This window comes from Zea mays, chromosome 5, assembly GCF_902167145.1.
Source record: "Zea mays cultivar B73 chromosome 5, Zm-B73-REFERENCE-NAM-5.0, whole genome shotgun sequence".
Lineage (NCBI taxonomy): Eukaryota > Viridiplantae > Streptophyta > Magnoliopsida > Poales > Poaceae > Zea > Zea mays.
This window is the reverse complement of record NC_050100.1, coordinates 215,591,151-215,615,858: the sequence shown is the minus strand read 5'-3', so window position 1 is coordinate 215,615,858 and position 24,708 is coordinate 215,591,151. Positions and strand designations below refer to the sequence as shown.

Genomic DNA, 24,708 nt, shown 5'->3' with positions numbered 1-24,708 from the left:
TGTATTGTTTCCTCTTCTTGGTCGCAAAGGGGACACGCAATGGGGTGGGGTAGTCCTCTTTTAGCAAGACGATCTGCGGTCCAACATCTATTGTGCATGGCAAGCCAAAGGAAGAAACTGCACTTTGAAGGTGCCCAAGACTTCCAAACACGCTCAAAGGCTCCAAAAGAAGTGGATCCTAGGAATAGCATATCATAAGTCGACTTTGAAGAGTATTGGCCAGACGAGGCATCTCCAGATATGCTTGTCTGGCACTCCATGACTAAGGGAGAATTCTGCAATAACTTCACTAAAAGTCAAAAGATCAGAGATGACAGCTCAAGTGATGGTGCCTCTCAGGTCCCGGATCCAAGCCATCTCCACTAGTCCTTCTGCCACCGTTCTCCTATTGGCAATCCTAGTCGGGACGAGGGCGAAAATATGAGGGGCTAGGTCCTCAATCCTCTGTCCCATCAACCATCTATCCCTCCAAAATAAGGTGTTACGACCATCACCCACCTCTGTAATCATAGTTGTAGAGAGGATAGATTTCAGCATGCTGGAACTCTGGAGAGGCAAATCAGCCCAAGACTTCGAGGGGTCTGTTTTTTCCAACCACAACCATCTTACCCGTAGGGCCCAATTCAGTTTTTGTAAATCAGAGATGCCAAGACCACCAAGCTCCTTTGTACGTGTCACTTTGCCCCAAGCAACTAAGCAGTGACCACCGAGCACATCTTTTCGTCCTTTCCAAAGAAAGCCATGTCTAATTTTGTCAATGGCTTTGATAGCCCATTTAGGTAAATCCAAAGCCACGGCGTGATACATAACTGTTGCCATGAGCACATACTGCACTTGGATAGCTCTCCCAGCCCGAGTCATCAAGTCGGCCTTCCAATTAGGTAAGAGGTCCGCAAGCCTATCAATTAGTGGCTGCAGCTGCTCCTTGTTTAACTTCCTGATAGAGAGAGGTAGCCCGAGATATTTGAGAGGAAGTGTTTCAACTTTGCAAGGAAAAATCTGGGTCACCATTTCCATGTCCACCGGAGAGCATTGAATGGGAGCCACACTACTTTTTTGTATGTTGGTTTTTAGCCCCGAGGCGTCCCCAAACAGATCCAAAATCATGGTTACCATGTGCAGATCACTGGCAGCCGGCCTCAAGAACATCACCACATCATCAGCATAAAGCGATATTCGGTGCTGAATGGAACGAGTTGAAAGGTGTTGGAGCAGTCCCCCATCAGCAGCTTTAACAATTAGGCCATTGAGAACATCCATAACAATGATGAAAAGAAGAGGGGATAGTGAGTCACTGATGGAATAAGTCTTGAGCATCTAGAGGACAGCAGTCGCTTTTGACTGTCCTCTGTAGTCCTTTAGCATCTAGAGGACAGCTTGACTGTCCTCTGTAGTCTCTTTAGCATCTAGAGGACAGCAGACACTTTTTGACTGTCCTCTGTAGTCGCTTTAGCATCTAGAGGACAACAGTCGCTTTTGACTGTCCTCTTTAGTCTCTTTAGCATCTAGAGGACAATCCTGTTGTGTAGTGTGTGTGAGAAGGTGTGGTAGTGCAGCCTCTAGGGCTATAAATATGGGTCTCCAACCCTTAGATGGGTATGGCATTGTGTAGTGTTTGAAGAAATAAACAGAAAATTGCCCCAACTCATAGTGTCATCCTCTTGATGAGAGTTAGAGTCCCTCTACTTACAATTGGTATCAGAGCCAAACTATCCTGCAGCCTAAACATCTCGTGCTCATCTCCTTCCCGCGCCTCTCCCCACACTCAGTCGGCAGCAAGAGCTCCAACTGTTCCTTCCTCCCCTGCTCAGACGAGCAGTCTTTCGTCTGAGACAGCCTCTTCCACACGCAGCGACCCCTCACTAGCCCACCATGTCCCTACGCTCGGCCACTTCGAGTGCGCGGCGCCAGCAGGAGGCCGAGGTCGCCGCGGCACAAGAACGCGAGCGAGAAGCAGCAGCGGCGGCAGCGACAGCGGCGAGGGCAGCACGGTTGGCGGCGGCGGAACTGGCAGCGGCGAGAGCGGAAGTAGAAGCAGCGGAGGCGACGGATGCTGCACGTGCGGCGGCAGCAGAGCTCGAGGTTCTGTGCGGCAGTAGAGCTGGCAGCTCTGCTTCTGTCGACGACAACACCGATGAAGAGCTCAGGCTGGCGAGGGAAGCAGCGCGAGAGCAGGCGGCACAGTGGGCAGCCGCGCATCCCCATGGGGGCGCGCGTGGCGGCAGCCCAGATAGGCGCCGACGCGCTGACGGCGCTCCTGGCGAGGGCGCACGCGGTGGCAGCCTAGATGGGCGTAGACACGCCGGCGGTGCTCCCGGCGGCGGCGACCGAGTCGACGGAGATCGCGGCCTCTACAGGCGGCGCGGCTCTCCCTCCCCGGATCGGTACCATGGTCGCCGCATGGCCCAGGCCATTGTCAGGGACATCGGTCCTGGCGGTGGGTGGCCTACCCTCACCAAGACCAACTACGTCGAGTGGGCCGCGGTGATGAGGGTACGGCTCCAGGTTCGCCATATGTGGGAAGCAGTTCGGTACGACGACGTCGACTACCACGAGGATCAGCGGGCGCTGGATGCCCTCATTGCTGCAGTCCCACCCGAGATGCAGTTTTCGTTTTCCCAGAAGCGGACTGCCAAGGAGGCCTGGGATGCCATCGCTGCGACCCGCATCAGCAGTGACCGTGCCCGCAAGACCACACCGCAGACACTTCGCAAGGAGTGGGATAACCTGGCCTTCAAGCCAGGTGAGGATGTTGATGACTTTGCTCTCTGCCTCAACACTCTGTTGCAGAAGATGGTGCAGTTCGGTGACGACACCTACGATGAGGAGAGAGCTGTTGAGAAACTCTTCCGTTGCATCCCCGAGAAGTACAAGCAGATTGCTCGCTCGATCGAGTCTCTGCTAGACCTCTCCACGATGATGATCGAAGAGGCGATAGGTCGTCTCAAGGTGGTCGACAGCGACGAACCACAGGCTCTCTCTGGGCCTATCACTATCGGCGAGAAGCTACATCTCACTCGGGAGCAGTGGGAGGCCTGCCAGGGTGACAAGAAGAAGGGGGAGTCCTCCTCGACACGAGGCCGCAAACGCAGCAAGCAGCGCAAGGCGCGTGGAGGCGCCCAGGCCGGGGCGCGAGGACTAGGGCTGGACGAAATGCTCGTGGCTCGCTGGCTCGCTCGGTTCATGGTCAGCTCGGCTCGGCTCGGATCGGCTCGTTTGAATTTTTTCACGAGCTGAGCTGACATCTTAGCTCGGTTCGTTAACGAGCCAGCTCGCGAGCTAAACGAGCTACCATATTCCAACAAAACGAAACTATATGCATATCATTTACAGAATAATTGATGAACATGTTATATATATGTGAGGTGTCTATGGCCTATGAATTAAACTAATGATTAATGAACTATGTATATGTGTTAATTTGGTCTATGCAAATATAATTATGGGTTAAACTGTTGAACATGCATGTGTATTGTGAATTAATAAGTGATGAATGTGCTAATTTGGTGTTACATTGACGTGGTTTGTGAAACTATGAGTATAATTACTATTTTCTATTGTTAAATTAGTTTAGAATAAAATAAAAATAAATATTATGTATATATTAATTTTTTTCTGCTTTGGCTCGCGAGCTAAACGAGCCGAGCCGAGCTGACTCTGTGGCTTGTTAGCTTAACGAGCTAGCTCGAACTCGGACGAGCCGAGCCAAGCTGGCTCGTTATCCACCCCTAGCGAGGACATGCTGAGGGTGGTGCACGTGGAGGTGCCCAAGGCGGCGCCGTCGGCAACAAGAAGCCGGCACGAGACGACGGCTGTCACAACTGCGGCAAGCTTGGCCACTGGGCCAGGGACTGTCGGCAGCCACGACGTGGTCAGGCCAACGTCGCACAGGCGGAGGCGGAGGAGGAGGCCCTGCTCCTGGCACATGCAAGCATCGAGCCTGATGGAATAAGTCTTGAGCATCTAGAGGACAGCCTGCTTTTGACTGTCCTCTGTAGCCCTTTAGCATCTAGAGGACAGCTTGACTGTCCTCTGTAGTCTCTTTAGCATCTAGAGGACAGCAGTCGTTTTTTTGACTGTCCTCTGTAGTCGCTTTAGCATCTAGAGGACAACAGTCGCTTTTGACTGTCCTCTTTAGTCTCTTTAGCATCTAGAGGACAATCCTGTTGTGTAGTGTGTGTGAGAAGGTGTGGTAGTGCAGCCCCTACGGCTATAAATATGTGTCCCCAACCCCTCTAAGGGTATGGCATTGTGTAGTGTTTGAAGAAATAAACAGAAAATTGCCCCAACTCATAGTGTCATCCTCTTGATGAGAGTTAGAGTCCCTCTACTTACAATTGGTATCGGAGCCAAACTATCCTGCAGCCTAAACATCTCGTGCTCATCTCCTTCCCGCGCCTCTCCCCACACTAAGTCGGCAGCAAGAGCTCCAACTGTTCCTTCCTCCCCTGCTCAGACGAGCAGCCTTTTGTCTGAGACAGCCTCTTCCACACGCAGCGACCCCTCACTAGCCCACCTTGTCCCTACGCTCGGCCACTTCGAGTGCACGGCGCCAGCAGGAGGCCGAGGTCGCCACGGCACAAGAACGCGAGCGAGCAGCAGCGGCTGCAGCGACAGCGGCGAGGGCAGCATGGTTGGCGGCGGCGGAATTGGCAGCGACGAGAGCGGAAGTAGAAGCAGCGGAGGCGGCGGATGCTGCACGTGCGGCGGCAACAGAGCTCGAGGTTCTGCGCGGCAGTAGAGCTGGCAGCTCTGCTTCTGTCGACGACAACACCGACGAAGAGCTCAGGCTGGCGAGTGAAGCAGCGCGAGAGCAGGCGGCACAGTGGGCAGCCGCGCATCCCCATGGGGGCGCGTGTGGTGGCAGCCCAGATAGGCGCCGACGCGCTGACGGCGCTCTGGGCGAGGGCGCACGCGGCGACAGCCCAGACGGGCGTAGGACGCGCCGGCGGTGCTCCCGGCGGCGGCGACCGGGTCGACGGAGATCGCGGCCTCTACAGGCGGCGCGACTCTCCCTCCCCGGATCGGTACCATGGTCGCCGCATGGCCCAGGCCATTGTCAGGGACATCGGTCCCGGTGGTGGGTGGCCTACCCTCACCAAGACCAACTACGTCGAGTGGGTCGCGGTGATGAGGGTACGGCTCCAGGTTCGCCAAATGTGGGAAGCAGTTCAGTACGGCGACGTCGACTACCACGAGGATCGGCGGGCGCTGGATGCCCTCATTGCTGCAGTCCCGTCCGAGATGCAGTTTTCGCTTTCCCAGAAGCGGACTGCCAAGGAGGCCTGGGACGCCATCGCTGCGACCCGCATCGGCAGCGACTGTGCCCGCAAGACCACATTGCAGGCACTTCGCAAGGAGTGGGAGAACCTGGCCTTCAAGCCAGGTGAGGATGTTGATGACTTTGCTCTCCGCCTCAACACTCTGTTGCAGAAGATGGTGCAGTTCGGCGACGACACCTACGATGAGGAGAGAGCTGTTGAGAAGCTCTTCCGTTGCATCCCTGAGAAGTACAAGCAGATTGCTCGCTCGATCGAGTCTCTGCTAGACCTCTCCACGATGACAATCGAAGAAGCGATAGGTCGTCTCAAGGTGGTCGATGGCGACGAACCACAGGCTCCCTCTGAGCCTATCACTATCGGCGGGAAGCTACATCTCACTCGGGAGCAGTGGGAGGCCTGCCAGGGTGACAAGAAGAAGGGGGAGTCCTCCTCGACACGAGGCCGCAGACGCGGCAAACCGCGCAAGGCGCGTGGAGGCGCCCAGGCCGGGACGCGAGGACATGCTGAGGTTGGTGCCCGTGGAGGTGCCCAAGGCGGCGCCGTCGGCAACAAGAAGCCGGCACGAGACGACGGCTGTCACAACTGCGGCAAGCTTGGCCACTGGGCCAGGGACTGTCGGCAGCCACGACGTGGCCAGGCCAACGTCGCACAGGCGGAGGCAGAGGAGGAGGCCCTGCTCCTGGCACATGCAAAAATCGAGCCATCTCCAGCGGCACCGGCCGCAGCGGCACTCCTCCACCTTGATGGGTCGAAAGCACGCGCTTTCCTCGGCGACGGCTCCAGCAAGGACATGATCGAAGGATGGTGCCTTGACACCGGCACCACTCATCACATGACCGACCGACGGGAGTTCTTCACCGCGCTTGACTCTAGCGTACGAGGCTCCGTCAAGTTTGGGGACGCCTCCGGCGTAGAGATCAAGGGCGCCGGCTCAGTCGTCTTCACCGCCGCGTCTGGTGAGCACAGGCTGCTCAACGGAGTCTACTACATCCCCGCGCTGAGGAACTCTATCATCAGCTTGGGACAGCTGGATGAGAACGGTTCGCGCGTGGAGGTCGAGCACGGAGTCATGAGGATCTGGGATCCCTCCCGTCGCCTTCTTGTCAAGGTACGCAGGAGTGCAAATCGGCTTTACATCCTCAATGTGAAGGTGGCACAACCTTGCTGCCTTGCTGCTTGTCGAGACGACGGGGCATGGCAGTGGCACGAGCGCTTCGGGCACCTTAACTTCGAGGCTCTGAAGCGGCTCAGTGCCAAGGAGATGGTACGAGGCCTGCCGTGCCTTGACCATGTGGAGCAATTCTGCGATGTCTGCGTGTTGACAAAGCAGAGACGGCTCCCCTTTCCCCAGCAGTCGAGCTTCCGAGCCAAGGAGAGGCTCGAGCTCGTGCATGGGGACTTGTGTGGCCCGGTGACACCAGCCACACCAGGAGGACGACGCTACTTCTTGCTGCTCGTCGACGATCTCTCCCGCTACATGTGGGTGATGATCCTTGGCAGCAAGGGAGAGGCTGCAAACGCCATCAAGCGTGTGCAGGTCGCTGCGGAGGCGGAGTCCGGCCGCAAGCTGCGCGTGCTGCGCACCGACAACGGCGGCGAATTCACGGCGGCTGAGTTCGTGTCGTACTGCGCGGATGAGGGCGTTCAGCGCCACTACTCCGCGCCGTACAGCCCGCAGCAGAACGGCGTCGTCGAGCGGCGCAACCGTCTGGTTGTGGGGATGGCTCAGGCTCTCCTCAAGCAGAGAGGAATGCCAGCTGTCTTCTGGGGAGAGGCGGTGGTGACAGCGGTTTACATCCTCAACCGCTCGCCCACCAAGGCTTTCAACGGGATGACATCGTATGAGGCTTGGCATGGGCGCAAGCCGGCGGTCTCTCACCTACGGGTCTTCGGCTGCCTCGCGTTCACCAAGGAGCTTGGCCACATCAGCAAGCTCGACGATAGGAGCACCCCGGGGGTGTTCATTGGCTACGCGGAGGGCTCGAAGGCCTACCGCATCCTTGACCCAAGAACACAGCGTGTGCGCACGACGCGCGACGTAGTGTTCGACGAAGGGCGAGGATGGGCGTGGGACAAGGCGGTGGACGACGGCACGACTCCGACGTACGACTTCACCATCGAGTACGTCCACTTTGAGGGAGCTGGGGGAGTAGGCAACTCTTCTCCGAGCAGGTCTACCCCAGCCTCCAAGTCTCCACCGACTCCAGCGCCACACTCTCCAGCTCCTGCTACAACGAGCTCTTCACCACCACGCACTCCAGCCACGACTCCGGCTACAGCAAGCTCTTCACCACCACGTACTCCAGCACCGACGGTACCCTCTCCGGGAACGTCCTCTCCGACACCAGCTCGTGTCGAGCACGACCCAGTGGAGCTCGTGACCCCTCTGTCCCGCGACGAGGAGCGCGTCGACGCGTGCTACGACGGCGAGCCGTTGCGGTATCGAAGGGTGGAGGGCCTTCTCATCGACCCGTCGGTGCCAGGCCCTGCATCTCGCATTCTGGCAGGAGAGTTGCATCTTGCATGCGACGATGGTGAGCCTCGGTCTTTCGCGGAGGCCGAGAAACATGCGGCTTGGCGTGCCGCGATGCAGTCGGAGATGGACGCGGTTGAGACGAACCGCACCTGGGAGCTCGCTGATCTCCCTCATGGTTATCGCGCGATCACCCTTAAATGGGTGTTCAAACTGAAGAGGGATGAAGCCGGCGCCATCGTCAAGCACAAGGCTCGCTTGGTGGCACGCGGTTTCCTACAGCAGGAGGGGATCGACTTCGACGATGCTTTCGCCCCCGTGGCACGGATGGAATCCGTGCGACTCCTCCTTGCGCTGTCAGCCCAGCAGGGCTGGCACGTTCATCACATGGACGTCAAGTCGGCGTTTCTCAACGGCGACTTAAAGGAGGAGGTCTACGTACACCAGCCGCCAGGTTTTGCGATCCCTGGCAAGGAGGGCAAGGTGTTGCGCCTGCGCAAGGCTCTCTATGGCCTGCGACAGGCACCGAGGGCGTGGAATGCCAAGCTGGATTCCACGCTCAAAGGAATGGGTTTCACGCCAAGCCCGCACGAGGCGGCCATCTATCGGCGGGGCAATAGAGAAAATGCCCTGCTGGTGGGTGTCTACATCGACGACTTGGTGATCACCGGCGCCAAGGATGCAGAGGTGGCAGCATTCAAGGAAGAGATGAAGGCCACCTTCCAAATGAGTGACCCGGGGCACCTCTCCTTCTACCTGGGGATTGAGGTGCACCAGGGGGACTCCGGGATCACACTTCGCCAGACCGCCTACGCCAAGCGCATTGTTGAGCTGGCTGGGCTCACCGACTGCAACCCAGCTCTCACTCCGATGGAGGAGAGGCTGAAGCTGAGTCGCGATAGCACGACGGAGGAGGTGGACGCTACACAGTACCGGCGTCTTGTGGGGAGCCTTCGCTACCTCGTCCACACACAGCCTGACTTGGCATACTCCGTCGGCTACGTTAGTCAGTTTCTGCAGCGACCGACGACGGAGCATGAGCAGGCTGTGAAGAGGATCATTCGCTATGTTGCGGGGACTCTCGACCATGGTCTCTACTACCCGAGGTGCCCTGGGGAGGCACACCTTGTCGGGTACAGCGATAGCGACCATGCCGGCGACATCGACACCAGCAAGAGCACAAGCGGAATCCTCTTCTTCCTCGGCAAGTGCCCCATCAGCTGGCAGTCGGTCAAGCAGCAGGTGGTGGCCATGTCCAGCTGCGAGGTCGAGTACATAGCGGCGTCCACTGCTTCGGCTCAGACGCTCTGGCTGGCTCGACTGCTCGGTGATCTCCTCGGGAGAGACACTGGAGCGGTGGAACTCAGGGTGGACAGCCAATCCGCTCTGGCATTGGCCAAGAACCCCGTGTTCCATGAACGGAGCAAGCACATCCGGCTGAGATACCACTTCATCCGAGCCTGCTTGGCAGAAGGGAGCATCAAGGCGCGCTACATCAACACCAAGGATCAGCTTGCAGACCTGCTCACCAAGCCCCTTGGTAAGATCAAGTTTGTTGAGCTTTGCTACAGGTCCGGGATGGCCCAACTTTCTCACAAGACGACGCCCAAGACTTAGGGGGAGAATGATGGAATAAGTCTTGAGCATCTAGAGGACAGCCTGCTTTTGACTGTCATCTGTAGTCCTTTAGCATCTAGAGGACAGCTTGACTGTCCTCTGTAGTCTCTTTAGCATCTAGAGGACAGCAGTCGCTTTTTTGACTGTCCTCTGTAGTCGCTTTAGCATCTAGAGGACAACAGTCGCTTTTGACTGTCCTCTGTAGTCGCTTTAGCATCTAGAGGACAATCCTGTTGTGTAGTGTGTGTGAGAAGGTGTGGTAGTGCAGCCCCTAGGGCTATAAATATGTGTCCCCAACCCCTCTAAGGGTATGCCATTGTGTAGTGTTTGAAGAATAAACAGAAAATTGCCCCAACTCATAGTGTCATCCTCTTGATGAGAGTTAGAGTCCCTCTACTTACAGAGCCATCTCCAGCGGCACCGGCCGCAGCGGCACTCCTCCACCTTGATGAGTCGAAAGCACGCGTTTTCCTCGGTGACGGCTCCAACAAGGACATGATCGAAGGATGGTGCCTCGACACCGGCGCCACTCATCACATGACCGGCCAACGGGAGTTCTTCACCGAGCTTGACTCTAGCGTCCGAGGCTCCGTCAAGTTTGGGGACGCCTCCGGCGTAGAGATCAAGGGCGCCGGCTCAGTCGTCTTCACCGCCGCATCTGGTGAGCACAGGCTGCTCACCGGAGTCTACTACATCCCCGCGTTGAGTAACTCTATCATCAGCTTGGGACAGCTGGATGAGAACGGTTCGCGCGTGGAGGTCGAGCACGGAGTCATGAGGATCTGGGATCCCTCTCGTCGCCTTCTTGCCAAGGTACGCAGGAGTCCAAATCGGCTATACATCCTCAATGTGAAGGTGGCACAACCTTGCTGCCTTGCTGCTCGTCGAGACGACGGGGCATGGCAGTGGCACGAGCGCTTCAGGCACCTTAACTTCAAGGCCCTGAAGCGGCTCAGTGCCAAGGAGATGGTGCGAGGCCTGCCGTGCCTTGACCATGTGGAGCAATTCTGCGATGTCTGCGTGTTGACAAAGCAGAGACGGCTCCCCTTTCCCCAGCAGTCGAGCTTCCGAGCCAAGGAGAGGCTCGAGCTCGTGCATGGGGACTTGTGTGGCCCGGTGACACCAGCCACACCAAGAGGACAACGCTACTTCTTGCTGCTCGTCGACGATCTCTCCCGCTACATGTGGGTGATGATCCTTGGCAGCAAGGGAGAGGCTGCGAACGCCATCAGGCGTGTGCAGGTCGCTGCGGAGGCGGAGTGCGGCCGCAAGCTGCACGTGCTGCGCACCGACAACAGCGGCGAATTCACGGCGGCTGAGTTCGCATCGTACTGCGCGGATGAGGGCGTTCAGAGCCACTACTCTGCCTCGTACAGCCCGCAGCAGAACGGCGTCGTCGAGCGGCGCAACCAGACGGTTGTGGGGATGGCTCGGGCTCTCCTCAAGCAGAGAGGAATGCAAGCTGTCTTCTGGGGAGAGGCGGTGGTGATAGCGGTTTACATCCTCAACCGCTTGCCCACCAAGGCTCTCAACGGGATGACACCGTACGAGGCTTGGCATGGGCGCAAGCCGGTGGTCTCTCACCTACGGGTCTTCGGCTGCCTCGCGTTCACCAAGGAGCTTGGCCACATCAGCAAGCTCGACGATAGGAGCACCCCGGGGGTGTTCATTGGCTACGCGGAGGGCTCGAAGGCCTACCGCATCCTTGACCCAAGAACACAGCGTGTGCGCATGGCGCGCGACGTAGTGTTCGACGAAGGGCGAGGATGGGTGTGGGACAAGGTGGTGGACGACGGCACGACTCCGACGTACGACTTCACCATCGAGTACGTCCACTTTGAGGGAGCTGGGGGAGTAGGCAACTCTTCTCCGAGCAGGTCTACCCCAGCCTCCAAGTCTCCACCGACTCCAGCGCCACACTCTCCAGCTCCTGCTACAACGAGCTCTTCACCACCACGCACTCCAGCCACGACTCCGGCTACAGCAAGCTCTTCGCCACCACGTACTCTAGCACCGACGGTACCCTCTCCGGGAACGTCCTCTCCGACACCAGCTCGTGTCGAGCACGACCCAGTGGAGCTCGTGACCCCTCTGTCCCGCGACGAGGAGCGCGTCGACGCGTGCTACGACGGCGAGCCGTTGCGGTATCGAAGGGTGGAGGGCCTTCTCATCGACCCGTCGGTGCCAGGCCCTGCATCTCGCATTCTGGCAGGAGAGTTGCATCTTGCATGCGACGATGGTGAGCCTCGGTCTTTCGCGGAGGCCGAGAAACATGCGGCTTGGCGTGCCGCGATGCAGTCGGAGATGGACGCGGTTGAGACGAACCGCACCTGGGAGCTCGCTGATCTCCCTCATGGTTATCGCGCGATCACCCTTAAATGGGTGTTCAAACTGAAGAGGGATGAAGCCGGCGCCATCGTCAAGCACAAGGCTCGCTTGGTGGCACGCGGTTTCCTACAGCAGGAGGGGATCGACTTCGACGATGCTTTCGCCCCCGTGGCACGGATGGAATCCGTGCGACTCCTCCTTGCGCTGTCAGCCCAGCAGGGCTGGCACGTTCATCACATGGACGTCAAGTCGGCGTTTCTCAACGGCGACTTAAAGGAGGAGGTCTACGTACACCAGCCGCCAGGTTTTGCGATCCCTGGCAAGGAGGGCAAGGTGTTGCGCCTGCGCAAGGCTCTCTATGGCCTGCGACAGGCACCGAGGGCGTGGAATGCCAAGCTGGATTCCACGCTCAAAGGAATGGGTTTCTCGCCAAGCCCGCACGAGGCGGCCATCTATCGGCGGGGCAATGGAGGAAGTGCCCTGCTGGTGGGTGTCTACGTTGACGACTTGGTGATCACCGGCGCCAAGGATGCAGAGGTGGCAACGTTCAAGGAAGAAATGAAGGCCACCTTCCAAATGAGTGACCTGGGGCATCTCTCCTTCTACTTGGGGATTGAGGTGCACCAGGGAGACTCCGGGATCACAATTCGCCAGACCGCCTACGCCAAGTGCATTGTTGAGCTGGCTGGGCTCACCGACTGCAACCCAGCTCTCACTCCGATGGAGGAGAGGCTGAAGCTTAGTCGCGACAGCACGACGGAGGAGGTGGATGCTACACAGTACCGGCGTCTTGTGGGGAGCCTTCGCTACCTCGTCCACACACGGCCTGACTTGGCATACTCCGTCGGCTACGTTAGTCGGTTCTTGCAGCGACCGACGACGGAGCATGAGCAGGCTGCGAAGAGGATCATCCGCTATGTTGCGGGGACTCTCGACCACGGTCTCTACTACCCGAGGTGCCCTGGGGAGGCACACCTTGTCGGGTACAGCGACAGCGACCACGCCGGTGACATCGACACCAGCAAGAGCACAAGCGAGATCCTCTTCTTCCTCGGCAAGTGCCTCATTAGCTGGCAGTCGGTCAAGCAGCAGGTGGTGGCCATGTCCAGCTGCGAGGCCAAGTACATAGCGGCGTCCACTGCTTCGACTCAGGCACTCTGGCTGGCTCGACTGCTCGGTGATCTCCTCGGGAGAGACACTGGAGCGGTGGAACTCAGGGTGGACAGCCAGTCCGCTCTGGCATTGGCCAAGAACCCCGTGTTCCATGAACGGAGCAAGCACATCCGGCTGAGATACCACTTCATCCGAGACTGCTTGGCAGAAGAGAGCATCAAGGCGCGCTACATCAACACCAAGGATCAGCTTGCAGACCTGCTCACCAAGCCCCTTGGTAAGATCAAGTTTGTTGAGCTTTGCTACAGGTCCGGGATGGCCCAACTTTCTCACAAGACGACGCCCAAGACTTAGGGGGAGAATGATGGAATAAGTCTTGAGCATCTAGAGGACAGCAGTCGCTTTTGACTGTCCTCTGTAGTCCTTTAGCATCTAGAGGACAGCTTGACTGTCCTCTGTAGTCTCTTTAGCATCTAGAGGACAGCAGTCGCTTTTTGACCGTCCTCTGTAGTCGCTTTAGCATCTAGAGGACAACAGTCGTTTTTGACTGTCCTCTGTAGTCTCTTTAGCATCTAGAGGACAATCCTGTTGTGTAGTGTGTGTGAGAAGGTGTGGTAGTGCAGCCTCTAGGGCTATAAATATGGGTCTCCAACCCTTAGATGGGTATGGCATTGTGTAGTGTTTGAAGAAATAAACAGAAAATTGCCCCAACTCATAGTGTCATCCTCTTGATGAGAGTTAGAGTCCCTCTACTTACAGTCACCTTGCCGCAGGCCCCTCTTGTGTTGGATGTATTCTCCAGGCACTCCATTAAGCATAATTTGGGTAGAGGAGGTCATAAGCAGCCCACTGATCACATCTCTCCATATAGGACCGAATCCAACCTTTTCCAATACTTCAAGTAAGAAAGACCAAGACACTGAATCGAAGGCCTTGGAGATGTCCAGCTTGAGAAGAATTCTAGGCTGTTTTTGAGCATGTAGCAATCTTGCAGTCTGCTATACTAACATGAAGTTGTCTTGAATGAATCGGCCCTTAATAAACGCACTTTGGTTCTTAGAAATCAGCTTGTCCATATAGACTCTCAGTCTGTTTGCCATGATCTTCGAGATTAACTTTGCGAAGCTGTGGATCAAGCTAATAGGCCGAAAGTCCTTGGCAAGGATGGCATCCTCTTTTTTAGGTAAGAGAGTGATGAAGGCTGTGTAGCAGAAGGGAAGTCATACGAAACTACAACAAGAGCCTAAGTGTAGGTTGGTATGCAAGTGTGAACACTAAGAAAACAACTTAAACCACAGCTCACTGTAAGATAAGAAATGAAGAATATCTACTGGAGCTTAACTTTGACTAACAAAAGTCATAGTTTAGCCCATATCCATCTATTTGTCATGCTGCATAAACTACGGGATGTCTCATTCACAGCCAACAAAAATAAACACTACAGTTTGGTATTAGCAACAAATATTGGCTGCTGTTTGGAGCTTTGAATTGGCACCAAAGCCTTGCGTTCAAGGAAAATTTGGCAGCACCAATCCAACAAAGGTGGCCAACTAGGATAACCCTGACTAGACTCGAATTATGAAGTTTGGCTATATTTTGCCAGGGAAAAAATGATAAGATTGTGGATCCATATCACATTCACAGTTTTTGGCAAACTTACATGAGTCTACCGCTTCTGTGATTGCCGACAAGTTGGCATGGCAAATTGGCAAGAAACCAAAATCTAGAACTTGCCAACATCTTCGCATCACACAGGGTTCGGAAGAGCCAAAATTTGGTAAGGCTCATCAGGGTCATACACCAAACATGTCCTGAATGCTAATAAAAGTACTTAAGTTGGGCACATCATACTGAAAAGCAAATATTCCAAAGGAAACATAAGTTCAGATACACTAACCAAGAATTTTTTTCTTTAAGAAAGGAAACAACAGTAAAAATCTCGCTCTCTGAATAAAGCTGCAGTGTTGCTGCTAGTGAAGCTTGTACATTTGATCCTAAAGATGTGTTGAGGAAAACCAACTTCAGAAGCTCCAAGGCATTTGCAACAGCCAATGATTTCCATATGCCTCTTTCAATAATCTTATTTCGGTGATCCTTAATGATTTTTTCTTGAGGTTTGCAGAAGACTTCCATGTTTTCACTTTCTGCATTTGAATGTCTGCATGATTTTTCAGGATCACAGAACCCGCTTTCTGAAACTGCACTCGTTTTGGTTTCACCTAGTATAGCCTGATTATTCTAAAATGAAAAAAAACATTATTGACAAATATATGTCTGTGTATCGACTGTTGATGTTAAATGTAGAAATTACTTACTGGCAGTTCCTGAGAACATATTGTGTCCTTTGTGACATCATTATCATTGTTAATGTTTTTTTGATTAACAGGCCCAATTCTCTTGGCCTGATCTATTTTTTCTGTTTGAATTAATTCAAGGACTTCATTAAGTGCACTCTTTATCTCTGGAACTTCAAAGTCATCCCAATTGAATTGCTCACAATCTGAATCCAAACTGTTTTCTTGACTTCTGTTTGAAATCTGGGGAAACAATCTTCTCCTTTTCAAACTCCTTTCCTTTTCAAGATATCTAACATACCGTTCCCCAAGAAGGTTACATAAACACATGACAGCTCCTCTTATCTTTCCGTTTGTTTTCAATAGTAGTGCCATCCTTCTAAGACATGTATGTGGTGGAGCTAGAAGATCAGAGAGAGACTTCCAAGGTACACAATAATATCTTGCCCCAAGTACTGCACGCACTCTAATGTATGCCATCAGCAGTTTTCTACAAATAATAATAAAATGGTCAGGACCATCGTGCATGATCGTCAACTAAAGTATTGAGGTTTAGAAATCAATTTTCAGACCAAGCATGGGCAGACAAAAATAATAATACCTATCAGATTCACATGTCCAAAAGAATCTTTTACTTCTCATGCAGCTCTTTCTTAAGATAGCATACCGACTGATCATTGGTACTTCTTCATCAACAATAGGTTGCTCCAATATTTGTTCAGCAGATCCACTTGCTTGTACTGTACGTTTCAGAAGCTTCAGGCTGGTCCCATCGGCACGTCTCTTTCTTCTCACAGGAGTCAATCTAGAACCAACTCTTTGCTGCTTTTGTTTAGAAGTAAAGCTGGGCTGTTCATGGAGCCGAGATTGCCTTTCATATGAAAGGCGAAGTACCTATATGGAACCAATCCAGCTGATCAGCACACTAATGAAGAACTGTATACAGAATAGACAATGAGAAATGCCAATCAGCATGAAAAGATAAATAAATGAAACAAACAAACAATAGTAAGAAATATCCTGTCTCACAATGTGCACCACTGGACCTAACTCTAGCAGTGGCAAAGCTAGAGTGAATCGGAGGGTGCACATCCTTTAAGGGTGCATAATAACAATTTGTAGTTGGTGCATATATGGTGAAAATCTAGTCTAAATCACTAGTTTTGCAAATTTATATGGGTGCATTTGCACCCAGTGTTGTCTACCTAGCTTTGCCCCTGAACTCTTGCCTGAGTGAGTGCTATGCAAGGTAGCTTTGAAGCAGCTCGCACATTGTTACAGGATATTTTTGTACATGTGTCCGATTTGTGCCAGTGATGTTACATTCCAATCGATATTGCAATTGCCTTTATTTATTTGTTCTTCCCAGGTATCTATTATTCATATTATCTATAGCACCGAGTTTTTATCCACTAATTAAACCAAGCACATATCGCTTTTGTTGCATATTGTTCACTCAATCAGGGTAAACCAGAGGACTCACCATGTATCCCCTTGCCCTTATATTCCTTATTTGCCCCATCTGCCCCTACGCTGTAGAGTGTAGCAACAACTATTTCGCTAAGCATACCGTCTCTCTCCCTCTCAACCTTTTGCAGCATGTGTTGTGTAAATATGTTAAGATAAGGTTCCCTTATCCATCAAAACCCCATGACAGAGAGTAGGGAAGCATCTAGAACTAGAAGGGGGAGATCACAGGATAACGACACGGTCAAGCAAATAATGCAAAGTAGCACATTCTGTCTCACGTGCTTAAACGCAAAAAACTCAAAGATGGTGACAAATGAACCATTTTGCATGTTAAAACAGTGCACTTCATGCTACTTATGTTCAAACCTGTGGTAGCATAGAGTTAAAAACACAAGCTAAAGAAATACAGAAATGCAAAATGAGATTAAATTAATATAGTGCTTCAGATCAATAAATGATAACAAAGGAAAATCTAAACGCATACCTGCTCTACAGAAAGATTCAGTTCTCTTGCTATTCTAACACAGTCTTTAAAAGGAATTTTCCCCTTCTCACCAACATCCATAATACGCTGTTGCAACTCCAGTCGTTGTTCAGTAGTCATGACTCTAAGTGAACACCATGAACGACGATGAGAAACCTATATGAAACAGAACATCATATATTCATATAGTATCAAAACAATGTAAATAAATGCTCTGGTCTAAGAGAGCTAGACAGATAGCCACTTCCAGCTAATACAGTTTCCAGTGGGTATAATGGGTTTCAGTAATAAATAGTGGGAAAACTCTGACAAGTAACAAGGATTCAGTAATAGATAGTGTAATGATTCTGACAAGTAACAAACAATGAAGTGCTTGCGGCTGTAGATCTGCCAATATAAGCCAAAAGGTACAAACAAGCAATAGAGTCGATACTGGTGTTTAGATTCAGGAAATTAAGGGTTGTTTGGTTTGAGGAAAAACCCTGTTCTAGATGAGGTAGTGCATTATGAGTTCATCCAATGATTTTGGTGGAATTAAATTTGGATGACTCCATTCCTCACGCTTGTAGGGGATTAGTTGGTGATGGATCAACCCATCCATTCCACAAACCAAACAGCAAAGTGAGGAGTGAGACGATGGATCACTCCATGCATTAAACCAAACACACCATTAGTGTTTCAAATAGCTCTAGCAGTAGTGAGACTTCTAGCAACAGCACTTCGGCAGCTAGCGAAGAGCTGGCTGTTTGTAATGCCTGTTTTTTAGAATGACTAACTCAGCGGAGTCCGATGTCCCAGGTACGTCCCTTCCCTCCCTTCCCGCGCGTCCCTTCCAGGGCCGACGCTTGCACTCCCCAATGCCCCACACCGACGCCCACTCCAGGGCCGGCGGCCACCTTCCAGGGGATCGCCGCCGCCCCTCCCTCCACCCATTTAGCCCCCCTGCAGGCGTCCGCTTCCTCCCATCCTCCTCCTCTGTGCGCGGCTCTGCTCAAGCTTGACGGGCGGTCCAAGCCTGATCGCTGGCGCGCGGATAGTCCCGCTGGTGGCGGCTCCTGCAGCTCCGCTGGGAGTGTCTCCTCTGGCCCCTCCTTCCGCGACGTGGTGCTGCTTTCCCGGCCTTCTCCGGCTGGTCGGACTCCCAAGTCTGGGCCTCGGGTGTCTCTATGCAGGGAGCTTTAGGACGTGGTTCTCCAGCCGTCGGTCGTGGGGGACCTACGAAGTGCGCCGCTGATGGTTGGCAGACAGTGGAGTCCCGGCGTTCCAAGCGGCCGCGTCTGAAGGCTAGCAGGTTCCAGCGACCTGCACCTGCCAATCTTTCCGGCAGGTGCTTCAACTGCCTCTCCCCAAGTCACCTGGTCCGAGACTGCCGTTCAAAGACAAGGTGTTTCAAGTGCTGTGGGCTTGGGCATAGGGCGTCCCTCTGCCCTGTGGCTCCAGTTCGTGCTCAAATTTCCACATCTGTTCCCAAGCAGACGGTGTGATCCCGTCTTGGTGGTGTCGTTCCAGGCAAAGCTTCTGTTTGGTCCCGTCTTCAGAATCAGCAACCTCCTGGGACCTTGCAGTCTGTCTAGAGCAGACTTTCCCCTCCGTTGTCTGGTGGTCTGTGCCAGGCGAGGCGCTTTGTTCATCCTGCATCGCCTCGAAAGGTGTGGTGGAGGAAGACTTCGGTGGCTACAGTCACAGGCAACCAGTATATGATTCAAGGGATGGCTACTGACCATGCAGTGGGCGCGGATGTCGTCACTATCAGGGGCCGCTCTCGCCGTCGTCACTCTCGCAAGAGGCGAAACCCCCCACCCCACCCCTCCCAGAGATGATGGGAGCAGGATTTATGTGCAGCCCCGTTTGCCTTCTCTAAGGCTTGTACCCCCATGCTTACTGGGTTGGAACCACGCCATGACTGTTGCCAAGGAAGATCTTCGCTTGGCAGTGGTTGTCACGGTGATCAGCAACCGTGACTCAATATTTGAATTCGAAGTGGCATCCCTGCTCTCACCAAGATTGGAAATCGCTGAAGACTCCCTTGTTCTCCATCGTTTTATCCCCAAATAGTTTCCTGTTGGTTCTCCCGTCTGAAGATTTGGCTCAAAGGCTTGACACGAGGTGGTCCATTCAGCGGGCTGCGACTTTCACAGTGGTCTGCAAGCGATGGTCTAGATTTTTCAACTCTTCTGGCAGAACTCTTCCTCAGCTGGTTGACCTAGAATTAGATGGCATCCTAGTGCACATGTGGGAGACGGCCACGGTGGAACATTTGATAAACCCATTTGCTTAGCTATTTAAGGTGCATCTGGATACCTCTGGCCTGAGTGACCTTGTTTCCTTCAGATGCTCTGCCTGGTGCATTGATACATCCATGATTCCGGAGTCACGAGAGCTCTGGATCACTGAACCTCTGCAGGCGCCTACTGGAGATTCGCAAGGAGTTATTTCTTTGGGTTATTCAGTGAAGATTAGACGGTCTATCCCTTCTTCAGCTGCTACTGCTCCTTTGGTCTCAGCCTCACTGTCATCGCCTCGTGATCATGATGATGGCCCTAGGTCACACCGACGGCCTCGGTCACACTCACCACGAGGCGGACCACGTGAAGACATCAACACTTTCAGTCTTGGTGAGCAGGGATAGCAACAACGTCCAGCCAAAGAAAGGCTGGGACCAAGATGCTTGGATTACAAACAGACGAATCCTAACTCTTCTGTGCTGGACAATTCTGTGGTTGGCCCTTGCTGCGATCTCATCGAAGAACACCGTGCGGGCCTAGACACTCCCTCCGGGGACGCCTCGGCTCCGGTGCGCTTTGAAGAGCAAATTCAACATGCTGCCATCTCTAAACATGCAGAGCCTAAACACACTAAGCAGAATTTCGCGGATGGTACTTGCTGCGATCACACGGAAGAACACCGTGCGGGCCTTGAGACTCCCTTCGGAGATGCCTCGGCTCCGGTGCACATTGAAGACCAATGCAGCGATCAGCCGATCACACTGTTGAACACCGTGCGGGCCTTGAGAACCCCTACGGGGATGACTCGGCTCCAGTGCACACTGAAGAGCAAGCGTAATGGGGGTCTTCTTTGTTTTCGACCACCGTAACAGGGGTCTTCTTGTACTGATCCATTTTGGATCCTTTTTTCCTCCCTTCTTAATGAAATGATGCGCATGTCTCTTGCACGTTCGAGAAAAAAAAAGAATGACTAACTCACTAAATGATTGGTATCTCAATTATTCTCATGAAGGACTGAGGCTAAAAAGATGGAATGCTGAGTATTCATAGAATGAATAAGTTTGTTCACTTCCATTCCCGTAATGCATGTTTTCTATAGAATGGTTGATTCGCTAAACGACTGTTAACTCAGTAATTCTCATGAATGACTGAGACTAAAAGATGGAATGACTGACCTAGATAAACTATGAGATAAATATGTCAAGTAGGATCTAGTTTTGAAGCTTTCGTCGCGATGAATACAATGGTGAAATCGGTTTTCAATTTTGACACTCGGTTCAGTAGATGTTTTTTAAAACGGAACATCAAGTCATGCATGGACGCGTCATTTTTTGGGAGTGGGAGGAAGGTTGGTTGGCTAGGTGTGCGCACAAGATGTGTGTTAAGGAGTGGTGCCAAAATAGCGTGTGTGTGTTTTACTAGATACATTGCTTTAGCTATGAACCTAGACATAGTGTATATCTAAGTGCGTAGCAAAAGTTCTACATCTAGAAAAGCCAAAATGTCTTATAATTTGGAACTAAGGGAGTATATATTATGAAATTTTCTCATGTCAAATCCAAGTCACTATTTTCACAGTTGTCAATATAAATAGTTAACACAGCTATATTAGCATTCAAAGTTGAGGAATTTGATAATTCAAATTCGAAGGGTCTGTTTGTTTTCATCCATACTTATATAAGATAGCTTATGGCCCAAGGGCAGTATGGTAAACACAAATATGGGAAACTTATTTCGGCATCAAGGGTGGTGTTTCTCACCGTACTGCCCATGCCCAGAAGCTACCTTATGTAAGTTGGGGAGCAAACAAACAGGCGCTAAGTACATTTATTCAACGTATGCGATAATCCTATGCATCAATGATGTACAGCAGATGAGACAAACCTCCGGGACAGAACTGCCAGGGAAGGCACTTAACGGGTCAGCCAAACCAGCTGTTAAATAACAACACTCTAGTGTTTCCCAATAAGAATCAACAAACTCTTTCTTTGAAAGTACAAAATCATGCCGAATTTTCCGATGATTGTTCAGTTGGGAAGATGGAAGAATTCTTGGCATGGGTTCTTCGATGTAAGGCCTGAGCTCCATCGAATGTGTATACATGGCATTTGACGATACACCAGCATCTTCTAAGAATTCTTTTGCAAGCTGAACCAGCTGTGAAACATAGATAAAGTGGTAAGTTTGTCACAACCTAGTCGCCTACGCAATTAAGGATTAATTATTGAACAATATAGCAAGTATCAAACATATGTGCCAAGTATAGCAATTACTGAATAACCTTTAAGATTAATGTTCGGTAATAGTTTTCAGGAGCACGCCTAAGTTGTAGCTTTTCACAAGGCTAACTACAAATATTAGAAAAGAATAAAGTTTATTACCTTGAGCTTGTCCAAAATATTTACTAAACGTGAGAGTCGGCCATTGGCATGAGTATCCAAGATCTGATTGTATTCCTCTGTAGGTATTTCTGAAAGTGTTTTTCCAAGCCTACACAACGTTATCATGTTATCAATCTTCTTTGCTGACCCAACAATTTGTAGAAAGAGTTCAAGGGGCATTTCTTTCATAGCTGCTTCCATAGAAAATAACAGGCATGATTGATTAAGGCTCTTATCATACTGCCCTGCTTTGGTACAACCAAATGCATTGCACCAATTTGGCAAAGAATTGACATAAGCCCACAGAAATTTATGAAATAACTTTGCTCGAATCATCTTTGCGCCTATGAATCCATTTGCATACATAGCTTCTAATAGTAATGGTTTGTAAACTTTAACTCTGCGTGAAATCCTCAGACCAGGTATGGCAGTCATATGTTGATTTTGCTTCACTTTAGCTGCTGCACCTGCGCGAGATTTGGTGTCAAAGTTCCTTTGTCTGGTCCTAAATTGCTCCACAAGTTCTGGTGACACGTCTCCAACAGAAGAATGCAGTATTACATCAAAGAGACGACTGCGAGCATAATTTGTCACCAATGGAGCACTGACTTTGATACATTTACAGCTTCCCTCTTGCTGAAGCTTATTCAACGTGCGAGTCAATGTCTTCCTATCCATTATTTTCCCGTCCTTCTTTTCAAGCCGTTCTAACCATTTATGTAACTCCACCTTCAGTACAAATTTCTTCTTCTGCAGGGCCCAAAAGAGAAAAGACAACCAGAATGATCAAATACAAGTAGACATGTGGCACACAAAGGGATAGCATGAACATGAACACACAAAAAAAGGAAATGTTGGAAGCTGAAAGTTGCTGTTACTAACTCTGACTAGGATTTAAAAAGAATTGTCTAAGTAGTAATACTTGCTCCATTCAAAAATATATCAAGTGGTCTCCAGTATGGCAGTATGCCACTTCGAAAATTATTGTACATGAAAATGATAAAAGAATTGTAAAATCTTAAATCTGTTATATTGCTAAAAAAAATTAATGAATACAGTGGCAGTTATCCAAACTACCAACTCATACAATTTACTTCGTTAGTTTGTCACAATCAGAGGATTTAACTGCACAGATTTTTTTACTACCAACATATATTTGAAAACGGGGATAGTATTACCTAGGGTGACAAGGACAAGAATGCATGTGAACATTTATCAAAGCCCACAAAGTATAGGCTTGTTTCATGGGTCATGGTGACCACAAATATACAGAGCCCAACCCTTTGAAGAAATATAAACGATCAAAATAGTTTAATATGGAAAAAATACAAAATAATGGAGTACAATTGAAACAGTTTTATCTGGAAGAAAAATATGAAATGCTAGAGTAACTATCAGTACCATATCACCATACTATATGGCTATATGCAAAAACCAGGGATACCCCACCCCATTAAAAACATACTGGCCTAAAGCCAACACCTAGGAAAAATCTGACCTGTTTCTGCAATTTCAAATTACGAACACAAGAAATAATCGAGTACAGGAAAAACAATAAATAATAATAAGATAAATAAGACCAGCACATGACAGGATGCATACACAATGCAACTGAAATATGGAACAGGTACTGCATCAAATGTACAGTAAATTCCATGCCATGACATTCAATATTGAACTGTCACAAATATTAAATTAGATACACATTTGCATTTGATAGATCATTTATGCAAGGAATCTCGATTGACAAGTACTTGGGAAGCAACCTTTAACATGTGTAGAATCCTTCTATGGCGTTGATCATCAGAAGATAATGGACGGCACCGACGCCTCCTCTGATTCGAAGCAAGTTTATCTAGGAAAAAAGCATGTGATCACTTACATTGAGTTTAATAGCAATTTGGTTGCAACCTAAACATATATAGCTTGCCAGTTTGCCAAGAAAAAGATTAACTAATCCCATATGAAGAAACTTAACTATACAAAGGGGTGGTAATGCATCACGATTCAAATGTTTCTTCACAATTCATTTGAGCCCTTAATTAAGTTTAGTTCAAAAATGAATAGAAAATAGAGTCTGATTCTAATTCTAATATGATCCGATCCTCAAATTTTATAGTGTAAAATGTAAAGCCCATTACCACCCCTAACTATACGCAGGAACTATAGAAGTAGCCCGCAAAGTCAGGGCATGGTATTACTTGAAAATTTTTTGAACTGATAACCACCCTTAGCTGAAAAACTTATGAACTTTGGGAGAGACAACCAAAGAGCACACCCTTCGTGATTTAAATAAAATATGACTCTGTGAGGAAAATATATGCAGGATTTGAAACAGATTATATTGTCCAGCTATAGAAGTATAGATGCATTAATAGATATATGCTTCGAAAAAGCATAAAGCTCTATGGATCTACTAGTGATCTTAAAGTCAAACATGGCACAGTTTATAGACAGTACAGAAACTGCGAGCTCTTACTGCAGCATGGCAATCCCCAGATATATTAACCACAGAACCTTAACCAAATGAAGAGAAAAAAATTGTGCAAATCTAAGTAATTGTACCTTCTTCAACTAACTGGGAAACTGCAGCAGAAGCATCACGGTTGTTCTGGATATGATGTCCAATTGGTTTGTCATGGTTCTCTTCTTCAAGCAAGAGTAATTTGCCCTGTGAACTAGGTGATTCCAAATCTTTAGATGAAACTAGGGACCACAAATCCGAACAATCATCACAGTCTTCTGAGAGTGCCTCAAAATTTTGCAGAGCAGTACCAGCTTTGTAGAGTGAGAAGTTTTTTGAAGTCCAAATTCGGTACTGCGATGTCTTGTCTGGAACTTCTGCTTCCCATGTTAGGTTGAATTTTTTTAGCATGGATGATACTCGTTTATGAAGTTTTTTTGAATTGTTGAGTCCAAGATGTTTGCTAATCTAATCAGAAGTTGTATTAGACATTAGTTACTAATTTTAAGATAAACAAAAACAAATTATCATCCCAATCAGATGACATAAGCAAACAAAATCTCTATCACATAATGAT

At 50.5% G+C, this 24,708-nt stretch overlaps 1 protein-coding gene across 3 annotated transcripts in view; it reads right to left on the bottom strand.

The window, feature by feature from the left end:
* The window catches only part of LOC118472110 (uncharacterized), a 37,398-nt gene that overhangs the window by 9,247 nt on the left and 3,443 nt on the right, over nucleotides 1-24,708 (bottom strand). For all 3 annotated transcript variants that reach the window (XM_035959308.1, XM_035959307.1, XM_035959309.1), the window contains exons 6-13: nucleotides 24,233-24,599; nucleotides 23,434-23,522; nucleotides 21,668-22,417; nucleotides 21,171-21,443; nucleotides 17,062-17,217; nucleotides 15,709-16,001; nucleotides 15,129-15,597; nucleotides 14,474-15,051 (exon numbers count right to left, since the gene is read on the bottom strand). In XM_035959308.1, the coding sequence (XP_035815201.1) occupies nucleotides 14,659-15,051; nucleotides 15,129-15,597; nucleotides 15,709-16,001; nucleotides 17,062-17,217; nucleotides 21,171-21,443; nucleotides 21,668-22,417; nucleotides 23,434-23,522; nucleotides 24,233-24,599 (2,790 nt within the window). In that variant the 3' untranslated portion in view covers nucleotides 14,474-14,658. The remainder of the gene's footprint in view (nucleotides 1-14,473; nucleotides 15,052-15,128; nucleotides 15,598-15,708; nucleotides 16,002-17,061; nucleotides 17,218-21,170; nucleotides 21,444-21,667; nucleotides 22,418-23,433; nucleotides 23,523-24,232; nucleotides 24,600-24,708) is intronic.